Source organism: Chiloscyllium punctatum, chromosome 3 (genome assembly GCF_047496795.1).
Source record: "Chiloscyllium punctatum isolate Juve2018m chromosome 3, sChiPun1.3, whole genome shotgun sequence".
NCBI classification, from domain to species: Eukaryota; Metazoa; Chordata; class Chondrichthyes; order Orectolobiformes; family Hemiscylliidae; genus Chiloscyllium; species Chiloscyllium punctatum.
Genome location: NC_092741.1, coordinates 68,046,458 through 68,072,839, shown reverse-complemented (window position 1 = coordinate 68,072,839; position 26,382 = coordinate 68,046,458). Strand labels below are relative to the sequence as shown.

Sequence of the window (26,382 nt, the reverse complement as noted above, 5' to 3'; positions counted from 1 at the left end):
ATTTGGTCCATTTAATAACACTGAAGTGCTTCTGCACTTCAGTTACCCATAAGTGATAATTAAAACCAAGGAAAGTGGCAACTGCAATCTCGAGTTTAGAACTTAGAACAATGCAGCGCTGTACAGCCCTCGAAGTTGAGCCAATGTGTTAAGCTGATCTAACCTACACTATTCCATTATCATCTATATATTTATCCAATGACCATTTAAATACCGTTAAAATTGGCAAGTTTACTGCTGTGGCAGGTAGGGCATTCCAAGCCCATACTACTGAGTAAAGAACCTATCTCTGACATTGTCCTGTATCAATCACCCCTCAATTTAAAGCTACATTCCCTCGTGCTAACCATCAGCATGTGAGGAAAAAGGCTCTCACTCTCCATTCTATCTAATCCTCTGAGCATCCTCTATGTCTCTATTAAGTCACCTCTTAACCATCATCTCGCTAATGAAAACAGCCTCACGAACCTCAGCCTTTTCTCATAAGACCTTCTTATCATACTAGGCAACATCCTGGTAAATTTCCTCTGCACCCTTTCCAATGCTTCCACGTCCTTCCTGTTATGAGGCGACCAGAACCGTATGCAATACTTCAAGTGCGACCTCAAAGTTTTGTACAGCTGCAACATTACCTCATGGCTCCAAAACTCAATCCCTCTCCCAATAAAAGCTAACACATTGTATGCCTTATTAACAACCCTATTAACATGGTGGAAACTATCTATGCACATAGCGACTGAGATCTCTCTGCTCATCCACACTACCAAGAACCTTCCCATTGGCCCAGTATTCTGTATTCCTGTTACTCTTTCCAAAGTGAATCACCACACACCTTTCTGCATTAAACTCCATTTGCCACCTCTCAGCCCAGCTCTGCAGCTTATGTCCCTCCAGCCTGCAACATCCTTCCGCACTGCTCACAACTCCACTGACTTTCGTGTCATCTGCAAATTTATTCACCCATCCTTCTACTCCTTCATTCAAGTCATTTTTAAAAATGACAAACAGTAGTGGCCCCAAAACAGACCCTGAAGTACAGGATGAACATTTCCCATCAACCACCACCCTCTATCTTTTTTCAGGTAGCCAATTTCTAATCCAAACTGCTAAATCACCCTCAATCCCATACCTCCGTATTTTGTGCAATAGCCTAGCGTGGGGAACCTTGTCAAACGCTTTACTGAAATCCACATACACCACATCAACTGCTCATCCATATATTTGGTCACCTTCTCAAAAGAACTCAATAAGGTTTGAGAGGCACAACCTACCCTTCACAAAATCTTGTTGACTATCGCTAATCAAATTCTTCCTTCTAGAGTATTATAAATCCTATCTCTTATAACCTTTCCAAACACTTTACCCACAATTGAAGGAAGGCACACTGGATTATAAATACCAGGAAGATGCCCTCCAACGCATCTCGTCCACATCCCGCACCTCTGCCCTCAGACCCCACCCCTCCAACCGTAACAAGGACAGAACGCCCCTGGTGCTCACCTTCCACCCTACAAACCTTCGCATCAACCAAATCATCCACCAACATTTCCGCCACCTCCAAAAAGACCCCACCACCAGGGATATATTTCCCTCCCCACCCCTTTCCGCCTTCCGCAAAGACCGTTCCCTCCGTGACTACCTGGTCAGGTCCACACCCCCCTACGACCCACCTCCCATTCTGGCACTTTCCCCTGCCACCGCAGGAACTGTAAAACCTGTGCCCACACCTCCTCCCTCACCTCTATCCAAGGTCCTAAAGGAGCCTTCCACATCCAAAGTTTCACCTGCACATCCACCAATATCATTTATTGTATCCGTTGCTCCCGATGTGGTCTCCTCTACATTGGGGAGACTGGGCGCCTCCTAGCAGAGCGCTTTAGGGAACATCTCCGAGACACCCGCACCAATCAACCAAACCGCCCCGTGGCCCAACATTTCAACTCCCCCTCCCACTCTGCCGAGGACATGGAGGTCCTGGGCCTCCTTCACCGCCGCTCCCTCACCACCAGACGCCTGGAGGAAGAACGCCTCATCTTCCGCCTCGGAACACTTCAACCCCAGGGCATCAATGTGGACTTCAACAGCTTCCTCATTTCCCCTTCCCCCACCTCATCCTAGTTTCAAACTTCCAGCTCAGTTACTGTCTCCTTGACTTGTCCGACCTGCCTATCTTCTTTTCCACCTATCCACTCCACCCTCTCCTCCTTGACCTATCACCTTCATCTCCTCCCCCACTCACCAATTGTACTCTATGCTACTCTCTCCCCACCCCCACCCTCCTCTAGCTTATCTCTCCATGCTTCAGGCTCACTGCCTTTATTCCTGATGAAGGGCTTTTGCCCGAAACGTCGATTTCGCTGCTCGTTGGATGCTGCCTGAACTGCTGTGCTCTTCCAGCACCACTAATCCAGTATTTGGTTTTCAGCATCTGCAGTCATTGTTTTTACCTTATAAATACCAGGGTTGTCTCTACTCGCCTTCTTGAACAAGGGGAACATTTGTTATCCTCCAGTCTTCTGTCACTATTCCTGTAGACAATGACGACCTAAAGATCAAAGCCAAAGGCTCTGCAATCTCCTCCCTAACTTCGCAGAGAATCGTAGGATAAATCCCATTGGCCCAGGGGACTTAGCTATTTTCAGGCTTTCCAGAATTGTAATACCTCCTTGTTATGAACCTCAATCCCATCTAGTCTATTAGCCTGTCTCTCAGTATTCTCCTGGGCAACATTGTCTTTTTCCAGTGTGAATACTGATAACAAATATTCATTTAGCACCTCTTCTATCCCTTCAGACTCCAATACAACATCTAATTACTGTCCTTGACAGGACCCCATCTTCCCCTAGTTGGTCTTTTATTTCCTACAGAAAGCTTTCGGGTTTTTCTTGATCCTACATGCCAAAGACTTCTCATGTCCCCTGCTGGCTCTTCTTAGCTCTCGGGGTCACAGAGATTACAGCACGGAAACAGACCCTTCGGTCCAACTCGTTCATGCCGAACAGATATCCCAACCCAATCTAGTCCTACCTGTCAGTACCTGGCCCATATCTGTCCAAATGTATTCATATGCCCATCCAGATGCCGTTTAAATGTTGCAATTGTACTAGCCTCCACCACTTCCTCTGGCAGCTCATTCCAAACACGTACCACCCTCTGCATGAAACGTTGGCCCCAGTGGTCTCTTTTCTATCTTTCCCCTCTCACCCTAAAAACATGCCCTCTAGTTCTGGACTTCCCCACTCCAGGGAAGAGACTTTATCTATTTATCCTATCCATGTCCCTCATGATTTTATAAGCCTCTATAAAGTCACCCCTCAGCCTCCGACACTCCAGGGAAAACAGTCCCAGCATATTCAACCTCTCCCTTTACCTCAAATCCTCCAACCCTGACAACATCCTTGTAAATCTTTTCTGAACCCTTTCAGGTTTCACAAAATTTTTCAGATAGGAAGGAGACCAGAATTACAAGCAATATTCCAACTCCTGTACTCCATATTCTGACCAATAAAAGGAAAGCATACCAAACATCATCTTCACTATCCTATCTCCCTGCGACTCCACTTTCAAGCAACTATGAACCTGCACTCCAAGGTCTCTTTGTTCAGCAACACTCCCTAGGACCTGACCATTAAGTGTATAAGCCCCGCTAAGATTTGCTTTCCCAAAATGCAGCACCGCACATTTATCTAAATTAAACTCCATCTGCCACTTCTCAGCCCAGTGTGCCATCTGTTCAAGATCCCGTTGTAATTTCCTTCCTGGTTAACTCAAAACCCCCACTGAACATTCATAAGCCTACTTCTTCCTCTTGACAAAGAGATTCCTTATTAAATCACGATTCTCTCACTCAGCCACTTTCTCCCTGCCTGACAGGTACATACATATGAAGAACATACATTAGCTGTTCCTTGAACAAGCTCCACTGTTCAACTGCGCCCATCCCTGCAGTTTCCTTGCTCGTCCTACACATCCTAAATCTTGCCTAATCATCTCAATGATGTCTGGTTTAGAATCATTTAAGTGCATTTTTATTTTCAAATTTCAATATCTTTAATTTAGTGCAAGTAGTTGTCCAAAGAGAGGACAAAAGTAAACAAATTTATTAGGTGGTGTTCTGGAATTCAAGTACTTTCCTTCTTGCTAACAGAGTAACCGTTCAAGTAACACCATGCCAGAATCAAAAACATGTATTTATGAGAAGAAATGAAAAATGATGCTCAAAAGGTGCTGACAGTAATGCAACCTAATCAAAGACAACACAAAGTTGATGGAAATTGGTTTTCTGTTTGAGGCTCAAATTAATGAGTAGATTATGACATAGTGATAATATCACTGGAATAGAAATCCAGAGGCCAAGACTAATGCTCTATGGAGATAGATTCAAATACATCAAAAGTTGGTGGAATTTAAATTCAAACAGTAAAATCTTCAATGGAAACCCACTCTCAGCATCACTATAAAAAGGCTACCAATTACTGTAAAAACCAAACTGGTTCACTAACATCCTTTCAGAAAGGAAATGTGCAGCACGTCCTGATCCAATGGAGTATATATTGTACAAGGATTTTCTCTGTCCCACGTGAAACACCAAGCATCGGGGGGGAGACGGAAACTGGGAATTTATGGAGAATGGCAATAAGAGTAAAGCAGATTAGGATGACACCAAAATGACACAGAAGAAGATCACTGTTGTCTTATGAAGTCCAAGATGATAACTGAATAACATATACCTGCCAAGTTATTAATGAAACCAGTAACCAGAGCCTTGAATTCTTTCCAGACGGCTCTCAATAACCCTTTAAGTCAACACCTTTAGAGACAGGGTAATTTTAAATAGAAAAATAAGTTGTGCTGGTAAACTGTTCCTTATTATGCAGCAGGCTGCCTTAAAACTTGATGGTACCTAAACCTGAAATCATACTCAACCTATATTTAAGAGTGCATTTGGCAGTAGATTTCACAAAACTGAGGTAGCAGAGGTGCATACCTAATGGCTGTGAGTCTCTGCTTAAAAAGGGAATTAACCTTCTTCAGTCACAGCATGAAAACAAACACCATGTACATGGATTGTTAAGAAACTAGATTCAGTGACATCCAAGATGATCATTTACTAACCTCAGACACTTGAACTGACAAAAAACGCCATTCACTGTTAATGTTCAATAGTGAGTGTATAGGAATATGGCAATATATCTGTAGGCGGCAACAGTTTACTTTTTTTTAAACCGAGATGTATCCAAAAATAGGTCAATTTGTTTCAACTATCAATAATGCCCAAGTGTTAAAATAGCCATTTTCTCGTCAAACATGATGTATCCCTGAAATAAATGTTATGTTTAGATATTAATAAAGTAACGGTATTGCGTTTGATAATAAACTTTCCAATTTCAGAAACACATCTGATTATATTTCGAACGAGTTTAGCACAAAGTCTTAGAAATGAGGGCAGGTTATTTTTTTTTTCTGCCCGAAAGGACATTTTTCGAGCGGAGGTGAATGTTTTCGATAGGAGCCGCAACAGCCTGAGAGAAGGCCCAGGCCGAGCTCAGATCCTCCTGGCGGCCGCCTGCTCCAACTCGACAGCGGGGACCCCCGACCGAATCGAAAACAAGATCTGGCTCCTCCACCCCACGGGATCGAAAGGGGTTAATTATCGGCTCAAGTCCAGCCAGGCAGCCTCCCGGCGGCCGGGGAGCTGAGCGGAACAGGCCCTCCCTCCATCTCCCCCGCCGCCATATTCAACAACCTGCGGGGTGAAGGCGGCGGCCGCCGCAGGACGAGCTCAGCATCCCCGTATATCCCCAGGGAAGGAGGGTGGGGGTGTAGGTCTTGGGGATCAAGCGGCCAGCTCTCCCCAGCCGAGCTCCAGCGGATTCCACTCACTCACCTCCCGATCCCAGCCGCTCGCTCGCTCCGAGCACGACAATATGGCGCCGTCACCCCTGACCCGGAAACAAACCCGGGCCCCGGGCTCGTGTTAGCGCGAGCAGCGTGGAGACCCCCGAGAGGGATTGTCGTTGGCTGGGGGGCGCTGCACGGCTCGGAGGGCTCAGCGGTTGCGTGAGGGGGAAGGGGGCAGCACCACGTGGGTGGGAGATTCTGAAACGTCTGGGGAGTCTGTTTCGGACCACGTGACGGAGATGGGTCTGGAGGTTTCTGCACCAAACCAGGTTGGCGGAGTCGGGGGTGTACCCCAATGAAGGTTTCCGGGATGTTTGCACCGCGGGCATGGTATACCTTGGGACATCTGTCCAGGCTGCTTCAGTATCACTCCCCTACCTTCAACAAGAGGACTGGATTCCAACTATAAATACAATCTCCCCACCCCAAAAACAATACCTATACCTTGACAAGGTGCAATATCTTTACAAGTAAAATTTCATACACCTTGCATAACCTCAACCTAAAGAACCTGTACTTCTTTCAACCTGTTGTACTGTATCCACTACTGGCAAAGTTGTGGCGCAGCCAGTGTTGGACTGGGGTGGACAAACTTAAAAATCACACCACATCATATCAATAATATTGAAATGATATATTGTTCAATATACCATTTCAGTTGCATTACACTGTAATCTTTCACTATAAATTGTGTATTGTGGTCCTGCTCCACACTACCTGATGAAGGAACAGCGCTCCATAAACTAGTGCTTCTAAATAATCCTGTTGGACTGTAACCTGGTGTTATGTGATTTTTTAACTGCTGGGAAATATAGTGTCTACCATGTGGTAAAATGATACCAGCTCTTCATGTCCACACTGGTCATCAAGCATCAATCTATTCCAATCCCATTTTCTAGCATTTAGCTCATAGCCTTTCAAGACTTCTCAGATACCAGAACATTCTGTGTCCATAAGTAACAAGACCTGGACAATGTCCATGCTGATAAATGGTATGTAATATTGGCACCATACAAATGCCAAACAATGACCATGGTGTTTCATTAAATACTTTCAATGACTTGAGGGATCGTGCCTTAACCAGCCTTTTAGGCAGTGAATGATGAGAGAGACTAAATGCAGGCTGGGTGATTGTTTCGCTGGTTCACTTCACTCAGTCTACAACCGTGACTTTAATGTCTTCGTCCCTGTCATTTGTCAGAGGCACGCTGTCGTGTTCTAATGATGCCCGTTGTAGGCTGGAGAAATAGTACTTCATATTATGTTTAGGCATTGTATAGCCTTCTAGATTCAACATTGAGTTCAGCACATTCAGATCATGAGCTCTGCTGTCCATTTTGTTATTTTGTTTCCCCACAGTGTATCTTGTTTTCACGGTTTCAGTCAGAGCTGATCTTTATTCTGCTAATAACACTCAACTTGGACCAATTGTTTGTTCACTACAACCATTACTACTCAGTTCATAATAAGAAAAAAAAAAGTACTAGTAAAACTTAGCAATTCCAAAGAAGAATCACATTGGATTTGAAATGTTAAGTTTACTTCTTACTTCACAGATGTTGCAAGACTTACTGCTCGAATTCCCCACTTTCTGTTTTCATTTCCCCACCTCATTAATATATTCTCATTCATCATGAAGTGGTGGTCAACAGTGATATTAAGCAGCACTGATTCCACAATAACTCATAACAGATGTTCATTTTGGCATCCTCCTAGGCCACTCAGCTTCTAATCCCAGCCTCTCTCCAACATGGATGAAGGAGTTAAACCTGTAGGTGAGGAAGCAATTGAGCAAGTGTGGCAACAAGGGGCCAGTGCAAAATGCAAAGCAATGTAAATCAGGAGGAAAATTCTCCACTTGTTGGAATCATACCTAGCATAAAGGAAGAGGGCTATTGTTGTTGGAAGGCAGTCATCTCAGTCCCAGGATATCACAGTGGAGTACTCCAAATGCTTTGAGGATTTGTCAAGTAGATGCAACAAGGTGATTTCCACTTGTGGGAGAGTCTAGTAGCAGATGGCATAATCTCAATTACTGGAGCAACAAGGAGGAATTTCTTTTATTAGAGGTCAGTGTGGATCAGTCGAATTCTTTATGGTTGTTAAGTATATTCAAGTCTGAGATAGACAGATTTTTGATCAGTAAGGGAATCAAGTGTACTGGGGAAAAGGCAGGAAAGTGAAGCTGAGAGTCAGCAGATTTGCAATGATCTCGTTGAAAGGCAAAGCAGACTAGATGGTCCACGTCTGCTCTTAGCTTTTATGGTCTGACATCCAACCATCTTCAACTGCTTCAACAATGACCTTCCTTCCACTATGAGATCAGAAGTGCTGATGTTTACAGATGATTGCACAATGTTCAACAACGTTCAAGATTTCTCAGATACCAAAACATTCTGTGTCCATATGCAATAAAACCAGGATAATATCCATGCTTGGACTGATAAATGGCATGGAATATTGGCATAATAGAAGTGCCAAATAACGACCACCTCCATGAAGAGGGAATTTAACCATTGCTCAATGAAGTTCGATGACATTACTATTACCAAGCTCCATAAGTAACATCCTAGTTGTTATCATTTAAGCAGAGTAGAACAAGAGAAGAGGTCTAAAGTTATGGTGAGTGCAGTATCTTGACAACTGACTCATTAGAAAAGTTAGAAGGTTGAAATAAGTTTATGACAACGCAGATGAACTCAGCTAAGTGGAATGTGTGACTTATCAATGTGAGAAGTCATGAACTCTACTGGTATCCTAGGCAAATTTCATCAAGTTAGCTGGTGGTAGGAGACAGAGAATGGGAGGAGAAGGCTGTTTGTGTGACTGGAGGCTAGTGCCCTGTGGCATCCCACAGGGACCAGTGCTGCGTCCATTATTGTGATATATATATATATATATATATATATATATATAAATAGTCTAAATGGAATGGGTAGGAGGGAATGATAAGTAAGTTTGCAGATGACACAAAGATTGGCTGAATAGTTAATAGTGAGGAAGAGGGCCTTAGGTTACAGGAAGAACATAGATAGTCAGGAAGACATAGATGGTCAGCTTAGTGGCAGATGGAATTTAACGGTGATCTGATGTGCTTTGGAAGAACTAACAAGTCAAGGGAGTACTCTGAGTGGCAGACCACTAGCAAGCTCAGAAGAACAGAAAGACCTTGGGGTACTTGTCCACAGATCTCCATGCAGCAGATTATGTTAATAAGGTAGTTAAAAAGGTATATGGGCCATTTGCCCTTATCTGTCAAAGCATAGAGTATAAGAGCATCATGTTACATTGGAGCAGTGCAAAACGTTGGTTCGGCCATATTTGGAGTATTGTGCATGATTCTGGTTGCCTTGCTATAGGAAAGGTGTGATTGCACTGAAGGGAATTCACCATGTTGTAGCCTAGAATGGAGCATTTCTTCTATGAAGAGAGGCTAGAGTCTCAGGTTATTTTCTTTACAGCAGTGAAGTCAGAGGGGGGACCAGAGTGAGGTGTATAAGATTAAGAGGGGCATGGACAGTGTGAACACAAAGCAGCCATTCCCCTTAGTCGTAAGGAGGCATATGTTTAGGTAAAGAGCAGGGAACTTAAGGAAAACCTTCCACTGGATGTTGGGAATCTGGAATGCACTGCCTGGGAGGGTAATAGAAGAAGGAAATCTCAACCTTTAAAAACATATGTGGATGAGCACTTGAAATGTCATAATATTCAAGACTATGAACCAAGTGCTGGACTTGATGGGCCAAAAGTTCTCTTCTGTGCTGTATGACTCAACTGCACAGAAAATACACTGGACCAGCCATATAAACACTATAGCTGCACCCGTAAATGAATGGCTAGGAATCTGAGAGTTACTCACCTCTTAACTTGCTAAATCTGTCCACCATCTACAAGGAAAAAGGCAGATGATCATTTTACACTTGCCTGGATGAGTACAGCTCCAACATTCATGAAGGTTGGCACCATGCAGAACTCTTGATTGGAACTCCATTCACTACCTTAAGCATTCACTTCTTCAGTACTGATGTACAGTGATGACAGTGTATACCATATGATGCATTGCAGCAACTCAGCAAAGCTCATTCAACAGTACCCTCCCAAACTTGTGACTATCTAGAAGTACAGTTTAACAAATGCATGGTAACATCACCACCTGCAAGCTCTCTTTAAAGCTACATATTATCCTTACTTGGAAATATATCACCCTTTCTTCACAGTTGGTGGATTACTCTTCATGACAGCACTGAGAGTTTACCTAAAACCCATAGATAACAGCAGCTCAAGATGATGGTTGAGTATCACCTTAGGGGCATTTAGGGATGGGCAATGAATCCTGCTCTAGCTAGTGTTGTCCACAACTTCTTTATGAATAGGAAAAAAAATCTTTACCATTGATGGAATTACCTAGTTGCACTTTCATCTATTGGCTTGTGCTCCCTTTCCCAGGTATCCAGATATGGGTCACCAACTCCAATTCTTTCTGGAGATTGGATTGCATGATGGATTTAAACAGGTGGCCTCCATCATTTAATAGGGTCCCAGGTGGTTCAATCAGACTGGAGGAAATGAATGCATTGTGGTCCTCATTGCCACATTGTATAGTGATGAGGAATTTTTATCCCAATAAATTTTAGCTTGGGATAGTTGTCAGGATTTCTTTGTCTTTTTATTTTGAGCTCAGATGACACTTGAATATCAGTGTGCAGACTCATGAGATGTCTTATGTCAATGTTATCATTTGGACCTGTTAATTATTTTCTGTTAGTTAGATTCAAGTGGTGTCTCTTTTTAAAAGGAAGTAGTTCTGATGGAGTTTTGTTTTGCCAACCAGTTGGAAATTACAACTCTTATCCATTGGTGTAAAGCAAAATAGAATCTGTGCACCACACATTTGTTCAGTCTCCAAAAAATAGACATTGGCTTGGTATTAGATTTTTACTGATATGTCCACAATTAGCACTCTCATATTTGCACACTTGTTTCTTCCTTCTGTGTGCTTAGTATTCTAATACATATTAATGTTTATTTATAAACACTAAACTCTCCAAGATAGTTTTACAAATTGAAGTGCCTCACATACTTAAAGCACCTTTTTTTCATATTCAATTAGACAGTCATTATATCTTGAATGAATGCCACCTACTTAACTCGGAATGCAAAATAGATTTTATTATCAGTTGGAGAGGTAGCAAGCCATAAATTTCTAATCCAAAGACCATTTTAAATAATAAGTGAAACATTGTGATGCAATATCAAATTTATGCTCAATATATATTTGGGAGGCAATGGTTGCCTAGCAGTAATCTCAGTGGACTAGTAAATCAAAGGTAAATGTTCTATGGAAATGGGTTCATATTCCACTATGGCAGCATGAATTTAATTAGTATATTAGGAATTCACATTTTTAAAAAATGTCTCAGTGATGATGACCATGAAACTATCCTTAATTGTCATAGTAAAAGCATCTAATTCACTAATGTTACGTTTTTAAAAAAAAATCACCATACTTTTATTTGGGAGCACTAACATCAGTTTGTAGCAATCTCTGGCCAGCTGACTGGGCTGCAAGATCAGATACACTGTGGTGCCATTTGGAAAAAAAATCTAAGGATATTCGGGTGTGATGTGAAGTCTATTACTTTGGTGATAATTAATTTAATTGAGATCCAAGTGTTAGACTTGAGTGGTGAGGTCTGGTTTCTTGAACTCCCTTTACTGCTTCGTCATTAGCTAGATGCCAACAGAATTCGTTGTATTCTGAACAATGATCAGTATATCTAAGCATCATATCCGTGTTGTATTTCCTTTCCCAGATCACATTTACCACTTTCAGATTCTCACATATCTCACAATTGTCTGTCATCAGAGAGAGACAGCCACCTGTAATTCCAATCTCGGGATAATCGTTTCTCTTGCCATTGGGGAGATCAATGTTGTTGGTAGCAGGGCTGATATCTTATTTCTTTGAAGTGAATGGATCAATATCAACCATATGAATCTTGACAGTTCTGTGCTTGCCAGTTTTGGATGTAGACATTGCAACAATCCTTTCAGAACTACAAGTCCATTCTTGTTCAAAAAGGAACAGTGTGTTGGAATGGTGGCAGAGGTTCCAGCATCTCTAGAAATTTAGGTTGACATCCATAATCCTTGAGTTTTAGTGGAGACACCTCCAACCATCTGCAGCTTGACCTTGTCTGGCCTACATGTGATGCAAGACCCATACTAGCAATGTGGTTGAGTCTGAAGTGATCACGAAAATCACTCAGTTCAAGGGCAGTTAACGGGCTACACCCAAATCCCATAAAGTAACAAAATGAAAATATGAGGATATGTTTCCAGGAAGAAAATAACTAATTATGGAGGATTTTCCAAATATTTCCAATTCAACATTAGAAAGCAAAAGTGTACTATAAACTTAACTTCATTACCATTGACTCCATTACACACTTTGACTGCTTCTCAGACTGACTCAGACTACATGCAACCACTAAACCATTCTCCATATTGTCTCCAAGCCAAAAACTGCATGTTAATTTCAAACATGAGTCCTCTAGCCTTCTCTATCTGACCTCCTATTATCCATAAACTTTGTTGTGCTAAACCTCTGTTGCAAATATGCTATCCCACACTAACTCCTGCTGACACTCATTCCTGTTACCCAGTGCGCTGAATTTAAAATCCTAATTCTCATTTGGCCCAAATGGTCTATCCCAGTATTTATGCAAATGTACCAATTTTTAAACATGTTACTGTAGATGCCTTTTGCACAGTATGACATAACAATTACTTTTTGCTCACTTTAAACAAAACAAATATATTAAAGAAAATAAAAAGCTTGCTTCATAAACACAAATTTTAGATATATTTTCTGAATTACAGGTGTACACCTCCCTAATCTGGCATTATCTAGTGTAGCAATACATTAATTCCAGTTTTGTCTGTAATGTCATCTAGTGACTCTTCATTGATGTTCATTCATGTAACACCTTGTTCAGTTTGTACACCTTATATCCTGTCTGTGATGCTCAAAATCATTAATTCATTAAGCATGTGATTGATATAAGTTAAAATGAGGTCTTCACTCAATTATGAAATAAAATGGTTTAAAAAGCTGGTTGAAAACGTTTCATAAATACTTTGGTCACTTATAGTGGCCTTGAAGAAACTTATATTAGCTTTACAATTTTTTTTAAACTGTGATACGTAACTTCCTGACATCCGATAAATTCTCTGGTCTGGTAAAGGCTTAGTCCTGATGAGGGAGGTGCCTGTGTCCTCATCTTACTCAAACCTCTCCAGTTAACCACTTACTACTTAATAAAAATGGTAAACAGGAAAATGCAATGATAGTATTGCAACAAACAATGTTATTTATAGCAGTTGAAATACAAAATATCATAAAACATGACAGCTACATTACAAAAACTCACAATGTAACATATTATTTCCAGCATAACCAGGAGTGATGCAGCTGGTCAAACCACTTGGTTTTAAACAAAACAGAATTTATTTAGAACATTACCAAATGAAACACAAACAAAATAGAACAGAACACAGAATAACTTAACCTGTTTGAAAACCCAACAGATTATACTAACTTAATGATGCCGTTCTAAATACTTGCAACAATCCCCATAAACACCCCTTGGCACAAAAAGGGAAAATCAGAAGAGATGTCAGAGAAAGAGGAGTATCAGCATAGACTGGCTTCTTTGTAAAAGCAGCTTTTACAACTGCCTGGCTGCTTTCAGTGAATAGCAAAACCAAACTAAACCAGAGAAAAGATTAGAGTGGTGTGCTGGAAAGGCACAACAGATCAGGCAGCATCCGAGGAGCAGGAAAATTGACGTTTTGGGCAAAAGCCCTTCATCAGGAATGAAGCAGTGAGCCCCCAGAGTGGAGAGATAAATGGGAAGGGGGGGGGGGGGGGGGGGTGTTGGGAGAAGGTAACTAAGAGTGCAATAGGTGGATGGAGGTGGGGATGATGGCGATAGGTCGAATAGGAGGGTGGAGTGGATAGGTGGGTAGGAAGATTGGCAGGTAGGACAGGTCATGAGGATGGTGCTGAGCTGGCGGGTTGGAACTGGGTAAAGGGGGGGGGGGGGGGGTAGGGGAAATGAGGAAACTGGTGAAGTCCACATTGATGCCCTGGGGTTGATATTCCGATGCGCTGATCTCCAGCACCTGCAGTCCTCAATTTCGCTAAACCATAGAAAAGCTGAGCTTGGACAACTGGCCTCTCCTCTTTCACTGTACAAGTGTTTTAGTTTAACTTGAAAGCCTTTTTTCCTGAGGCAATATCTGCTAGCTATAATCAAACTGGCCCTAAAACCTTTCAAACCCAGACTTTTCGGAGTCTGTGTCTTTATGACCTCCTGAAGAAAAAAACCAAAGCCAACCTTGTTAAAGGAGCAGCATCATCACAAAACCTTGCTGATATCATAATAAATGTAGCTATTTCATGCCTGTAGGAATGCAATAGGGAAAACTGGACACTCGCCATGATACTGGATGTTAAGTTTGCTCGTTGATCTGGAACTCTCCATGATAACAAGTGACCTCACATTACCCTAATAAAAGAGCGTGAACTCTTTAACAGATAAAGAACTAAACATTCACACATGAAAAGTATCAGATGGGTCTCTTGCCCTTGATCACAATTTCAAGACCCCCTACTTGAAACTGCCCGTGGATGTTAGGCGAGGATAGAACAAAGTCAATTAATGCATCTTACTGAAGTGTTCATTGTTCATGTGTGTAATACATAAAGGAGATCAAGGCGGGGGAGGAGATAGAGGAAAGACAGCTTGCAAGGGAGGGGACAGAGGTGATGATGATTGGGATAGAAAACAAGGTCGGAAAAAGTCAAGGAACAGGAGACACCAATGGAGCAGGATAAGGAAACAAAATCAAAGTGGGAGGTATTGGGGCAGTGGAGGCATTGAAAGCTGAGGGTCAAAATGATGACAAATGAAAGGTCAGGAATGTAGGGGAGAAGCCAGACATGGAAGGAACTGCATTCTAAAGGAAGTAATTGGAACTTACTAAAAATGGCACAGTTACCAGTACAAATATTGGTAGCAAAAACAGAAATTGCTGGAAAAGCTCAGCAGGTCTGGCAGCATCTGTGGAGAGAAATCAGAGTTAATATTTCAGGTCCAGTGACCATTCTTCAGAACTGATGGAAAAAATTGTTTTTTATTAGAAAGTAGGACTGGGGGGTTATGAGTAAATTATATTGGAGATAGAGACATGAACAATTGGACAGACAAAGGAATGGACAACAATCAGTCTAGCTACTGGTGGGCATAATTAGTGGCTCACAATGGATCATGTGTAATAGCAGACTTTGTGAGACTGATGTAGCATTTAGACTTTGGGGGTGTCTGCAAATAAATAATTTTTATTTTTAAACTCCAAATTCTGCTACGAATGGGGCGGAATTGCGTTATAACCAATACATGGTTTGAAAGTCTACACAGAAACTGTATCCCCGATTTGTCAACTTTACTTACTTTGAATTTTACAATTGCTTGGGCACATTTACACAGCTCTGCACTTGGTCCTGAGAATGGGCCAGATCTCTTCCCCATCAGTACCTTGGGTCGTGGCCTACCCTCTTCATTCAACTTTTAAACTAAAAATCCTGTACCTCTCCACTTTTCTCAGTCTCTCTTTCTATCTTTTTCTTCTTTCCTCCATTTCTTTTCTTTTCTCTTCTCTTTCACTTGCCTCCTTTTCTCTTTGGAATTCTAGTTCTGGCCTCTTCTGTCCTAAATGATTCTTTGTCATGGCTCCCTTGTCTGATTCCAGTACTATATTTCCCTCTGGTTCTCCTAAATTAATGCCAAGACTCTTGGCCAACAGTTTTAAAATTACTTGTTTCGTAGCATTTTATTTTAACTTCAATCTTCAACTATTTAGCTACACTTTTCAGTTAATCATTGGAGAATGAATTTAAACTGCACCAAACTATTTTTTTCTGCTTTAAAATCTTGAAAGAAAACACTTCGGTAATGATCATTTTACTCTAATATACAAGAAATCTACATTGATGTTTTAAAACACATATATACTTCCCCATTTCTAATTACACTAAGTTCATCAATGGGTTCAATGCCAGATATATCCACTTAAACATTTATTACAATCCAGTCAAGAAGAGTGAACTGATTCCTTTCCTTATTCAGTTTCTCTATTACTGCAAGAAAGTTTGAATTTAACACAGGTCTACCAGATGCCTTAAGTAACAAATAAAGAACTAGCTTATTGCAAACAAAACTTATTTAAGCACAGCTATGAACATTATCAAAATGTTTCAATTATGCTAAATATACAACAATTCTTCTTGTAAAGAAAACACAGCCTCCAGCCTGGGAGAAAATATAAAACACCACATACCATACAAAAAAACCACTGGTGGAACTGTCACTGATTTTTCATTTTTAAAATTTTAATAATTTTATCAATTTTGGTTTGGAGCTGTGAAGTGGGAATTGTGAGTTGAAAGAAAAAAGAACAGACCCAACAAGTTTTTTTGTTTGTTTGTCAGACCCGGCCTGGAGGTAAATTGCAGGTCGATACTTTATTACACTCACAGTGACCCCAGGAAAAGCGCAGTGTTTAAATGAATTGCAGACATTGGCTGTTAGAGGTTAGCGCCTGGAAATTGGTTCTGGCAAGTCTGGAAGAGACTCCAGAAGATGACAGACCTTGAATGGTAATTGACATCGTGGGAAAAAGACGGTCAGTCTGCCAGGTGGAGTAAGAGTTGAAGCTGTTTGTTTTGAAGAGTGTTTTGGAGGAAATTGACAACACAGCATGAAGGTTTGAAAGCTCCCTGCCCAGCCTTGCTCACCAGCTTCTCGAACCTCAGAGTAGGAAGCTAAGAAAGAAGTATTTTTCCCTGTACCTGAGTGAACTGAAATGGTGACCCTGATCAACATTTCTGGAAAAGTAACCAAGGAGCCCAAATCAATGCCTGTGAAACATCACATCATGAAAACCATTTAAGTAATCTGGTCAATTTTGTTTTATTTATCCCTTAACTCTGTTTTGCGGGTCTGTCTTTTATGTGAATGGGAACTGATCATAAATGTTTTGGGTTTAAAGCATAGACATTAATTAATTACCTTCTTTACCTGCTCTCTGAAGTTATGGTGTATTTAATAAATTATTGTGCCTTTTGTTTAAGATACAAAACCATGAAGTATAGGATTTGTTACTCAAAAGTCTGGTTAAAAACCATTCAAGTAACCATTACGGGTCTTTGATTCTTTTAATTTGACTGTGTTGCAAAGGTGATTCGGTTCAGCTGTCTTTCTCCATGTCATAACTCTTACGTGGCCAAAGTGTTGTTAAGTTCAGGAAAAAAAATGTTCAAAAGGCCATTCAAAGCTAAAGCCATATTGCAAACAAGCTTTGGCCGTAGGGAGTCTTTCTCAATCAGCTATGACTAGCTGAAGTTGCTTTTCTGGAGATGGTGGTATGGATCCAAATTTTCTTTTGGCAATCCTCCACTGCTGATGACAAGGCTTCCAGTGACCATTTAATTTATAAACTTTGCTAAGAGGCATTTCAGAGAGAGAGCAAGCGCAAAGGCTGTTGTTTAAGTCAAGTTCCATCTCAAACTAAATCTCAAAAAATGTATCACATGACCTTGCTCTGAAAGTTTTGGGAACATTATATTATGCGTATATTTTAAGTATTGTTTATTGTAAGTTTAGGTTTTTGAATTACATCATGTCGTTTTTCTGCACATCTGAAGTTAATAATTAACTTGGAATTATTTCTGTAGTAATAGTGATTTCTGTTAAAACAGTTTGAAAGAGGTACTTTGGCATTACTAATGGATTTTTGTGTGGCTCAAACTGGTTTGCGACCCAGCAAGCTAAATAATGGGACATTAATGCTCATTAGAGATTTCTGAAACCTGTTTTTTGCAGGCTTAAGGTCCTAGTTTAGAGGGATTTTGTCTTTAGCTTTCTCTGAGTTTTGAGCAGTCTCTATGAAATCCTTGGATAAAGATAGCTGGAGAACCAATGCTCCTGACAAGGGAAAGATATGGGTAAAATAGATTAGCTTAAAGAGTTAGAGGTAGTCACAGACCAGAGGTGTTGGGATAAATACCTGAAAAAGTTGCATAAAGCTGAGTATGTTTAACTGCAGGCATATTGCAGCTCTCAGAAGGTATGTACAAGTTCCAATCAATAAGTTAAAGTAATAAATGGTGTTTTCCGTTTTTCTTTCATATACCCCAGTTTTTCGATTTAAAAATCTTTGACTCAAGTTAAACTCAAGATTTAGCAGGTAAACTGAAGGTAGAAGTAAAAGCAGGATCTCTAATGGATGGAATTCTTTAACAGATTATGTAAGATTTAGAATTTGGACAAGGGAAACTTGAAATTGGGATGTTACAGCTGCAATTAGCTAAAAGAAAGTTAGAAATGAAAAGTCATGAATTAAAAAAGGAAACAAACAAAAGGAAATGGTAAGAGAAGAGAAAGAAAAACAGAATAATGGAAAGAGAGAAAGTATTGAATAAACTATGCAGTATGGATGTTTCAGTAACAGACGTAAGTGTAAAATTAATGTTCACAATGTTTTTAGCACGATTTACTTAAGTGGTGGCATCCATCTAGACCCAAATAAATTGGAGGATATCCATGCAATGCCAATGCCACAAGATAATGAGTATCTCCAATATTGTTTGGGGGTTGTTCAACCTTCCTCCTTGAGATCTTTTCATGTAAAGTTGGAAGTTCTAACAAATTTGGGAACTGCTCAGGAAAAAGATTCTTTTTCTCCAGCAGGAAGGGCTTAGCACATTTAACAAGCTCGAATTCACTATCTGAGGAAAGATCCCAACTATAAATCTATGATTCAAGAATTAAATGCTTTTAAGAAGGACTCAGAGCCTTTGTACTTCAGAAAGGAAAGTCAATACTATTCTATGGTTCCAAAAACTTACCACACTTCAAACAAACTACTCAAAAAAGCAACCATTTTGCTTATTGTCACAAAGCTAGTCCCCTTTTTTTTTCCGAAAAGCTTTACCTTGACTTGAGGAGACTCTGTCCTTGATTTTTTTTTAAGAGAGGTAATAAACTGGGCCAGGCTCTAATCAGTCGGGTTTGGTACAGAGATGAAAACAATTTTGAGAGACCTTTTGTTTATATGTAAACAAATGAGACTTCAGGCCAAAGTGGTCATGTTTTAGAAGTGACCTGTATAATGAAAGGGGAGTGGTCAGCTCTCCAGCTGGGCTGATGAGAAGTTCAACACAGAGCTGTGTGAAAGCTCTCTCTCTCTCTCTCTCTTTCTCCCCTTGAACTTTAACCTGCAAGCATGTGCTCCATTTATACCGGGTTTAAAAGGGAGTTTGCTTATTGGGACTGTTCTGTATATTCGGAACAGCATAATTAAGTCTAGTTGGAGAGGCTGAGTTCTGCAGCAGTATTTTATTCTGATCTTTGTGTTTCATTGTGCAATTTTGTGAATAAATTTTTGTCTGTTTCAAAATCTAGTAGTCAACCTAGCTAACTTAATTGGGGTAATTTTTCACTTATCAAATTGTAAAGTTATGGTCTGAGCTGCCTGCTTAAGACTGTTTTGAGGGATTCAAGATGGCGGTGACTCAGTAAGTCTGCATTTGCTGAGCTCTGCCCAGAACCCAAAATAGAGCACCTACCCTCCCTTCACCTCTTAACCTGCTCAAAACAGTATTTTCCCAGTTACTAGAGTTACTTTGCACTAGACTTGAGCAGTTTGGTGCATTTTAATATGACTAAAGGAAAAGGAGCACAGAGGAATTCCTGATAAAGGGCTTTTGCATGAAATGTCGATTCCCCTGCTTCTCAGATGCTGCCTGACCTGCTGTGCTTTTCCAGCACCACTCTAATCTAGACTCTGATTTCCAGCATCTGCAGTCCTCACTTTTGTAATGTTGGGATTTCAGCCAGGTTTGATAGACTCTGGCTTTAAGCTTTGGGAGTCCAGTGGAATCTCCTGTTAGGGAGACCTATTCGATGGGGAGGTCATGATGTCCTTCGAACAACTGGGTCAGAAGTTCGGGCTACCTAGGAAGGATCTCTTTTGACATTTCCAAGTTAGAGACTTTGTACAAAAAAAAACTACATTGATGGTTAATCTTTACAAATCAGACATGGAGAGGAGTGTGCTCCGGTCAGCAGGCACCCCCTCTGTTAGCACTCTCCATCACTTACGAGGTAGTAACGTGTCGAAGGACATGACTATATAAAACCTGAACTCAAGAATTAGGGGTGGAAATCTACTCATAGATGTGGGAGGACATTTGGGAAAATGTTAGGAAGATCTCTATTTGTAATAGGACTCAGGCTAGTCAGCTGAAGGTACTCCATAGGGCCCATCTGGCACCAGAACAGCTTGAGAAGTTTAAGACAAAAGCATCCCCAATGTGCCCCAAGTGTAAAACGGACATTGGTACCCTTACTCATTGTTTATGGACATGCCACAAGATCCACAGGTATTGGGATGACGTAACGAGTGCTTTGGCAAAGGTTTTGGGAACTGAAATGGGGTTGGATTCGGTATCCCTCCTTTTGGGTTTTCCAAATCTTCCCTCCCAGGATGTATTTGGGAAGAAACTGTTTACTATTCTTTCTTTCTGCACGAGGAGAACATTTTCATGAGCTAGGTATTGGAAAATCCCCCAGGACTCTCGATAGTTATGGAACACATCCCCCTGGACGTCCTTACAAGTGTGGTACGCCAGAAAACGGAATTCTTCCATACAACGTGGCCACCCTTTTTTGAATTATGTAGATGTATCGGCTATATTATCCAGGGCATTTGTCTAGCTGTGAGGACTGTGCCTGTCTCTTGGGGGCCCCTGGGAGGAAGAATCCTGTATAAATACAGGTCTACTCACTATTGCTCCCAGTGTTGGGGAGCTGGGATACAAGTGTGCTGAGTATAGTAATTTAATTGAATATAACTTGATACCTTGTTATAACTTGGCATAAATTTTTATTTATTTATTCTTCATTCTTACTGGTTATTTATTTAACTGTAGTTTTTACAGAGTTTTTAAAATTCCTTTTGTGTGTTGGTAGTTTGTGGAATAGATTAGTAGTTTGTTTTTTCTTTTTTTTTGCTGTTGCCAATATAGTGTACAGAGGTCATACTATTTTGTACTAGTCTTGTAATTATGTAAAAAACCTAAAACCTTTTTTCAATAAAAATATTTATTTAAAAAAGCATGTTTTGAGTGGTCTGGCTTAGACCATAACATTATAACTCACAAAAAGGGCACTGTTCTGTATAATCAGGGCTTCTGGTGTACTAACTAAATAACTCAAATGCATATCTATTACTTAGTTTACCAATAATTCACCAATAAATTCCAGATGGTATTTTGAGATACTGTTTTTCAATCTTTTTTGTAAATCTAATACAATGTGCTTTTTCCATTCTAGCATTCGTACATCAGAACTTTTAATGGTTAAAGCAATGCATCAGGTAGCCAATCTCCTGATCAACGGAGTTTTTTCTTATTAATTTAATTTTGAAAAATTATTAAAATATGCTGCAAATCAATAAGTAGCTAAATATCAAAGCTAAACACGCACTGAAGATGGATGCTTATTCCATACCTAATATGTACCAGTCTTCTTCACATGGCCTCGTATCTTCTTTTTAAAATATAACATTTTAAGAATTTTCTTTAAAATATAACTTGCAGTTGAAAAAATTGAACTTATTAGATATATTGTTTAATAATTCAAAATACTCATGCTAGGACATGATTATTTATTAAGATATCCTTGAGGACGAAATATATTTATCATAGTGAGCTTTCGATAAGGATTACGAACAGAAATACATAAATAAATGGCATGATGAAACTGCAAGTTAATTCAAGAAAAAAAATGCATGCGTACTGAAAAAGACCTTCAGTGCATTAAACAGCAGTGTGCCTTTCCAGTATTATGTTTTGTGTGAATTAACATAAATATAATATCTTAAATGCACAACATTCCTCATACTCTGTTCATTCCTGGAACTGTAATGTATTAGAATTCAAAAACTGCGACAATGGTTTCATCAAAGGTAGAGATCATATTTGAAGTGAAATGGGCTTCCAATGAATCAAATTATTTCCTTAAAAAAATAAATCTGTCAGATAGTAATTCATAATTACTCAATGTCAGGCAATATAGCCTATACTCTTATTTCTGTCTTTGACAGTAAATATAATCATCAATGAAACATGAAAATTTAATTAATTCTACTCAAATACATAAACAATAATTTTCCTCATCTTTGAGTGTGCATGGCCATTGCTTTCACAAGTGCAATAAAAGCAGCATCTTTTTAAAGTTGAAAAAATATTTGTTAAATGAAAATGACCACAATGAAATTGCCTGCATTTCAGTAAGTCAAAATACAAATTTGGGCAGACAAAAATTACAATATTAAAGGCATCATTTGTGAGTAAACATTTTCACTGGATTTACATACTTTTTTTGCATTTACTTTTGTTGGTTGCAATAAATTTTAATCATGATGTTCTTGTAATTGATTCAAATAAATGAAAAGTAACATGAAAGGTTTAGAGAAGCCACTTGTATTGTTGTTAGAAATTAAAAAATATTATCAGCTTTTTTGCATGAATGTACACTTCCTAAACAATGCTTTCACAGCAGTTGTTCATAGAACAATAAATAGGCCTGAGCATTGAGTACTCTAGCTTCAGGAACTGCCTGTACATGGGTGTCATTGACATAAACCCACTGCCTTGATGGTGCTCCAGCATCTCTGAAACCTGAAAAACAAAGATTGCCAATAAGCAGACTAGAAGCTGCTCTACACTCTTCCAGCAAAAGTTAAGAGCCATCAGTTCAAAGCAGTGGACATTAAAAGTAACACAAATTTTAAAAAAAGGGAAAATTTCAAAAAGTTAGGCCTAACTGTATGAGACGGAAGTTTTCTTGGATATCTGTCATCTTCTCTTTGGCAAAGTTAAAAAAGTCATGGAAAAAGCTAACGGATCCACTTTTTTCCCCCAAAGATGTTAAATCAATATGGAATGAGCTGCCAGAGGAAGTGGAGGCGGCTAGGGCAGTTGCAACATTTAAAATACTTCTGGATGGGTTTAAGAGGAGGAAGGATTTATACGGGTATGGGCCAAGTGCTGACCAATGGGACGAGATTAATTTAGGATATCTGGTCAGCATGGACGAGTTGGACTGAAGAGTCTGTTTCCATGTTGTACCTCTCTATGACTCTATAATTGTTTTACCCAATTTTTGACAGTGCTTCAATAGCTAAGGAAAGTTGCCGGTAGATTATTAATTCAAGAACTTTTAGGAGGGTCAATAATGGAATTTGCCTTTGATGTTGTTGTTGTTTCTTGTTTGTTTGTAAACATACCAGATATCTAAAGGATTATACGTATTCTGCACTCGTGTAGTTACTACCCAATGATAGCCAAGTTTAAACTTAGGGTTTTACAGGATATCCTCACTTAAAGTCAGGCTTATATTGTTGAAACTTGTGACTTTAAGCAAAAAAATAAGTATAGTGTCAATTCCCATAGGAATTGATGCTAAAAATCAGGTTTGGCTCCATAATGCCATCCTTAGCAGAGAAAACAATTAAGACATCATACTTGCACTGGCAAGCTGAAATATAGTACCACCTGTAGTTTAAGAGGCTGAATTCTCACAGTGGTAAATAAAATTGTTAAAATGAAGTTAAAAATCTAAAAGCAACATGACTATTTTTAAACTGACCGTGCTCCATCTAGTGGCAAAAGAGAACACAAAAATAGATAACAAAATGAGTTGGCACAGGGATATAGACTGGTGAAGCAAGTGAGCAAAAGCTTGGCAGATAGAATATAATGGGCTTAATCCAAGGTTATGCAATTCGGCAGGAAGAAAAATGAAGATCTGAATATTTTTACATGGACAAAGAATGCAGGAAGACCTGGGGGTTGGGGGGAACCTACTTTGAGAGGACTGGTTGAGTAGGTTGGGCCTTTACTCATTGTAATTTAGAGGAATGAAAGACAACCTTATTAAAACATACAAGCTTCTTCAGGGACTTCACAGAATAGGTGCAGAAAGGTTGTTTTCTTTTGTGGGAGAGTGTAGGACTAGAAGGCATAATCTCACAATCAGGGATTGAACATTTAAAACAGAGAAGAGAAGGAATTGTTTCACTCAGAGGATAGCAAATCTGTGGAATTGTTTACTGCAAAGGGTTGGGTTGTTAAGTATATCCAAAGATAAGATAGTTAGATCTTAATCAGTAAGGGAATCGGGGGTTAAAAGGAATAAGTAGGAAAGTGGAACTGAAGATCAGATCAGCCATGATTGCACTGAGCGACGGAACACACAATGAATGGCCTACTACTGCCACTACATCTTAATGACTTAAGTTGGTCCCACGACTACATACACCTATCAATTTCTGTGAGTATAATGAGCCCAGTATCTCAGTTCAAATTCAGGAAGGAAGCAAGGAGCTAGCAGCAAAGGGAAGACCAGAATTTGAGTCTACAGGCAATAACACAAAATCATATACAAACAAAACTAAAACAAAATGTTCATGCAAGCAAAAGAAACAGGCTCCTCAGAAAATAAAATTAAAATTAAATTAAAATTAAAAATTAAACAGGGCAATGTTAAATGAGGACTGACTATTAGATTGTTCAACTTAAATGCTAATAATTTTAAAATAATTCTTATTCCTTTAAATAGTTTCTGAGGACTGCACATTGTGCATATTGGGTGAGTGAGTATAGAATTTACTTGGAGGTGGCATGGGAATAGGTGGTGAATGGAGATAGGGTGGGAAATTTAGGGGTATCCGGATTGGCTGGCGAGTGAAGTTTAGAGATCTTCAAAATGACGTTGGGAACTGGACCGCTGTGCTGGAAAAACAAAGCAGGCCACCTAATTGGCCTATCTTCACATTTGCCTACTCCCACACCCCTCTTGCAAAATACATTGCAAATCCAACACTATGGACAAAGTCACATATGGATCTTGCATTTCAGAAGGGACAAGAGTGGGCAGGCTGAGTTTTCCCCAAACTTTCATGAAAATATGGTCCATAGTGGATTTTCCTATCAATCCAATAATATCAAAAGTCCTTTGTATTACTGTGCCATCATCATATTTTTGACCCCTTCTGGTTTTGTGTTTTTTTTCCTTAGTTAACATGAATATATCTGGTTATTGATCTAAAGCAAAATATTATGGATAGTGTAAAATTGAAACAAAAGCAGAAAATGCTTTAAGTATTCAGAGCACCCAAGCAATATCCGCGGAGGGAGAAACATAGTCAATGTTTTAGGTTAATGACCTTATGTTAGAACTGGAAGAAGTTAGATATTGCAGGTTTAAAAGGAATACACAGACAGGGAAAATGAGGATGGAAGGATTCAAAGCAATGGTTTGTAATAAGGTGAAAGAAAAGCAAGATTAAATGACAAAGGGGATGATGCTGCAAGGCAAAAGGAAATGATAACAGGCAAGAAAGATAAATAAAGGATGGATTCAGAGGAGCAGTAAACAGTAAAGACAGAAGCATGACCAACAACTATAATATGGAGGCAGAAGCCATGATTTGGAATTGTTTAATTCAATGTCAAGTTCAGAAGGTTATTAAAGTACCTCACAAAAAAGGTGAAACATGCTGTTCCTTGAACTTACATTGAACTTCAGTGGAATGGTGTGGAAGGCTGAAGCCAAGAGGTAGGACTGGGAGTGGGGGAAGGAATTAAATGTTAGATGACCAATAGCTTGGCTTCATGCTTGCAGTCTTCAGCAAGCAATTGCCCCAATCAGCGTTTAGTCTCCTCATTTAATTTTTGGTGCTTGCAGAGAGGAGTACTATGCAAAAGGAGAGCATATTGAGGACAATTGAGAAATAGATTAGGGTAATTAGGGCGAGGAAAGGGAAGAACTTTCCTGGTGATGGCATCATGAGAGATGGTGGAAATGGTGGAGGATAATGCTGGTGGTGAAAAGCTGTCTATTTTACCTGGGATGTTTTTGTTTCCAGGAATATGATCAGACACTTTTTTGTTGGCTGCTCTGACTTGGACGTATGCTGTATAGTGTCCTCCACGCATAGATCCAGAGTGTTCAACGACCCCATACAGACTGTACAGCACCTTGTTTTCCTCTCCAACATTCTTAAAAAAAATGCACAAAAGTCAGTTACTCAATTGGAGTGCACCTAGGAAAAATGAACAAACAGCAAAATTCATAGCTGACTGTGGATGACCCTGTGTGGGAGAACTCACAGCACAGAAACAAGTAAATGCATAGTTTTTAATGTGTAACCTTGCTGTTAGTCTACAGTAGTGAGTAGAGTGAGATCTTCCCTGATTGTGGATATTTATATTATTGATAGTCACAAGTGAGGAGCTGGAAGACTGGAGGTTGGCTAACGTGGTGCCACTATTTAAGAAAGCTGTTT

General features: G+C 39.8%; 2 protein-coding genes across 11 annotated transcripts in view; both read right to left on the bottom strand.

Moving 5' to 3' along the window:
- pnisr (PNN-interacting serine/arginine-rich protein) overlaps positions 1 to 6,045 on the bottom strand; it is a 38,435-nt gene extending 32,390 nt beyond the window's left edge. For 3 of the 7 annotated variants that reach the window (XR_011953995.1, XM_072554804.1, XM_072554818.1), the window contains exon 1: positions 5,888 to 6,044. The gene's annotated coding sequence lies outside the window, so the exon portion shown is untranslated. Of the gene's footprint in view, positions 1 to 5,115; positions 5,137 to 5,887 lie in introns of those variants that run through there. The other 4 variants (XM_072554786.1, XM_072554799.1, XM_072554806.1 and 1 more) reach the window with 3 other exon arrangements.
- Positions 6,046 to 13,248: 7,203 nt separating this feature from the next.
- Positions 13,249 to 26,382, bottom strand: part of usp45 (ubiquitin specific peptidase 45) — a 164,113-nt gene continuing 150,979 nt past the window's right edge. For 3 of the 4 annotated variants that reach the window (XM_072554725.1, XM_072554739.1, XM_072554732.1), the window contains 2 exons: positions 25,942 to 26,095; positions 13,249 to 22,711 (listed from right to left, as the gene is read on the bottom strand). In XM_072554725.1, the coding sequence (XP_072410826.1) occupies positions 22,584 to 22,711; positions 25,942 to 26,095 (282 nt within the window). In that variant the 3' untranslated portion in view covers positions 13,249 to 22,583. Of the gene's footprint in view, positions 22,712 to 25,941; positions 26,096 to 26,382 lie in introns of those variants that run through there. The other variant, XM_072554740.1, reaches the window with a different exon arrangement.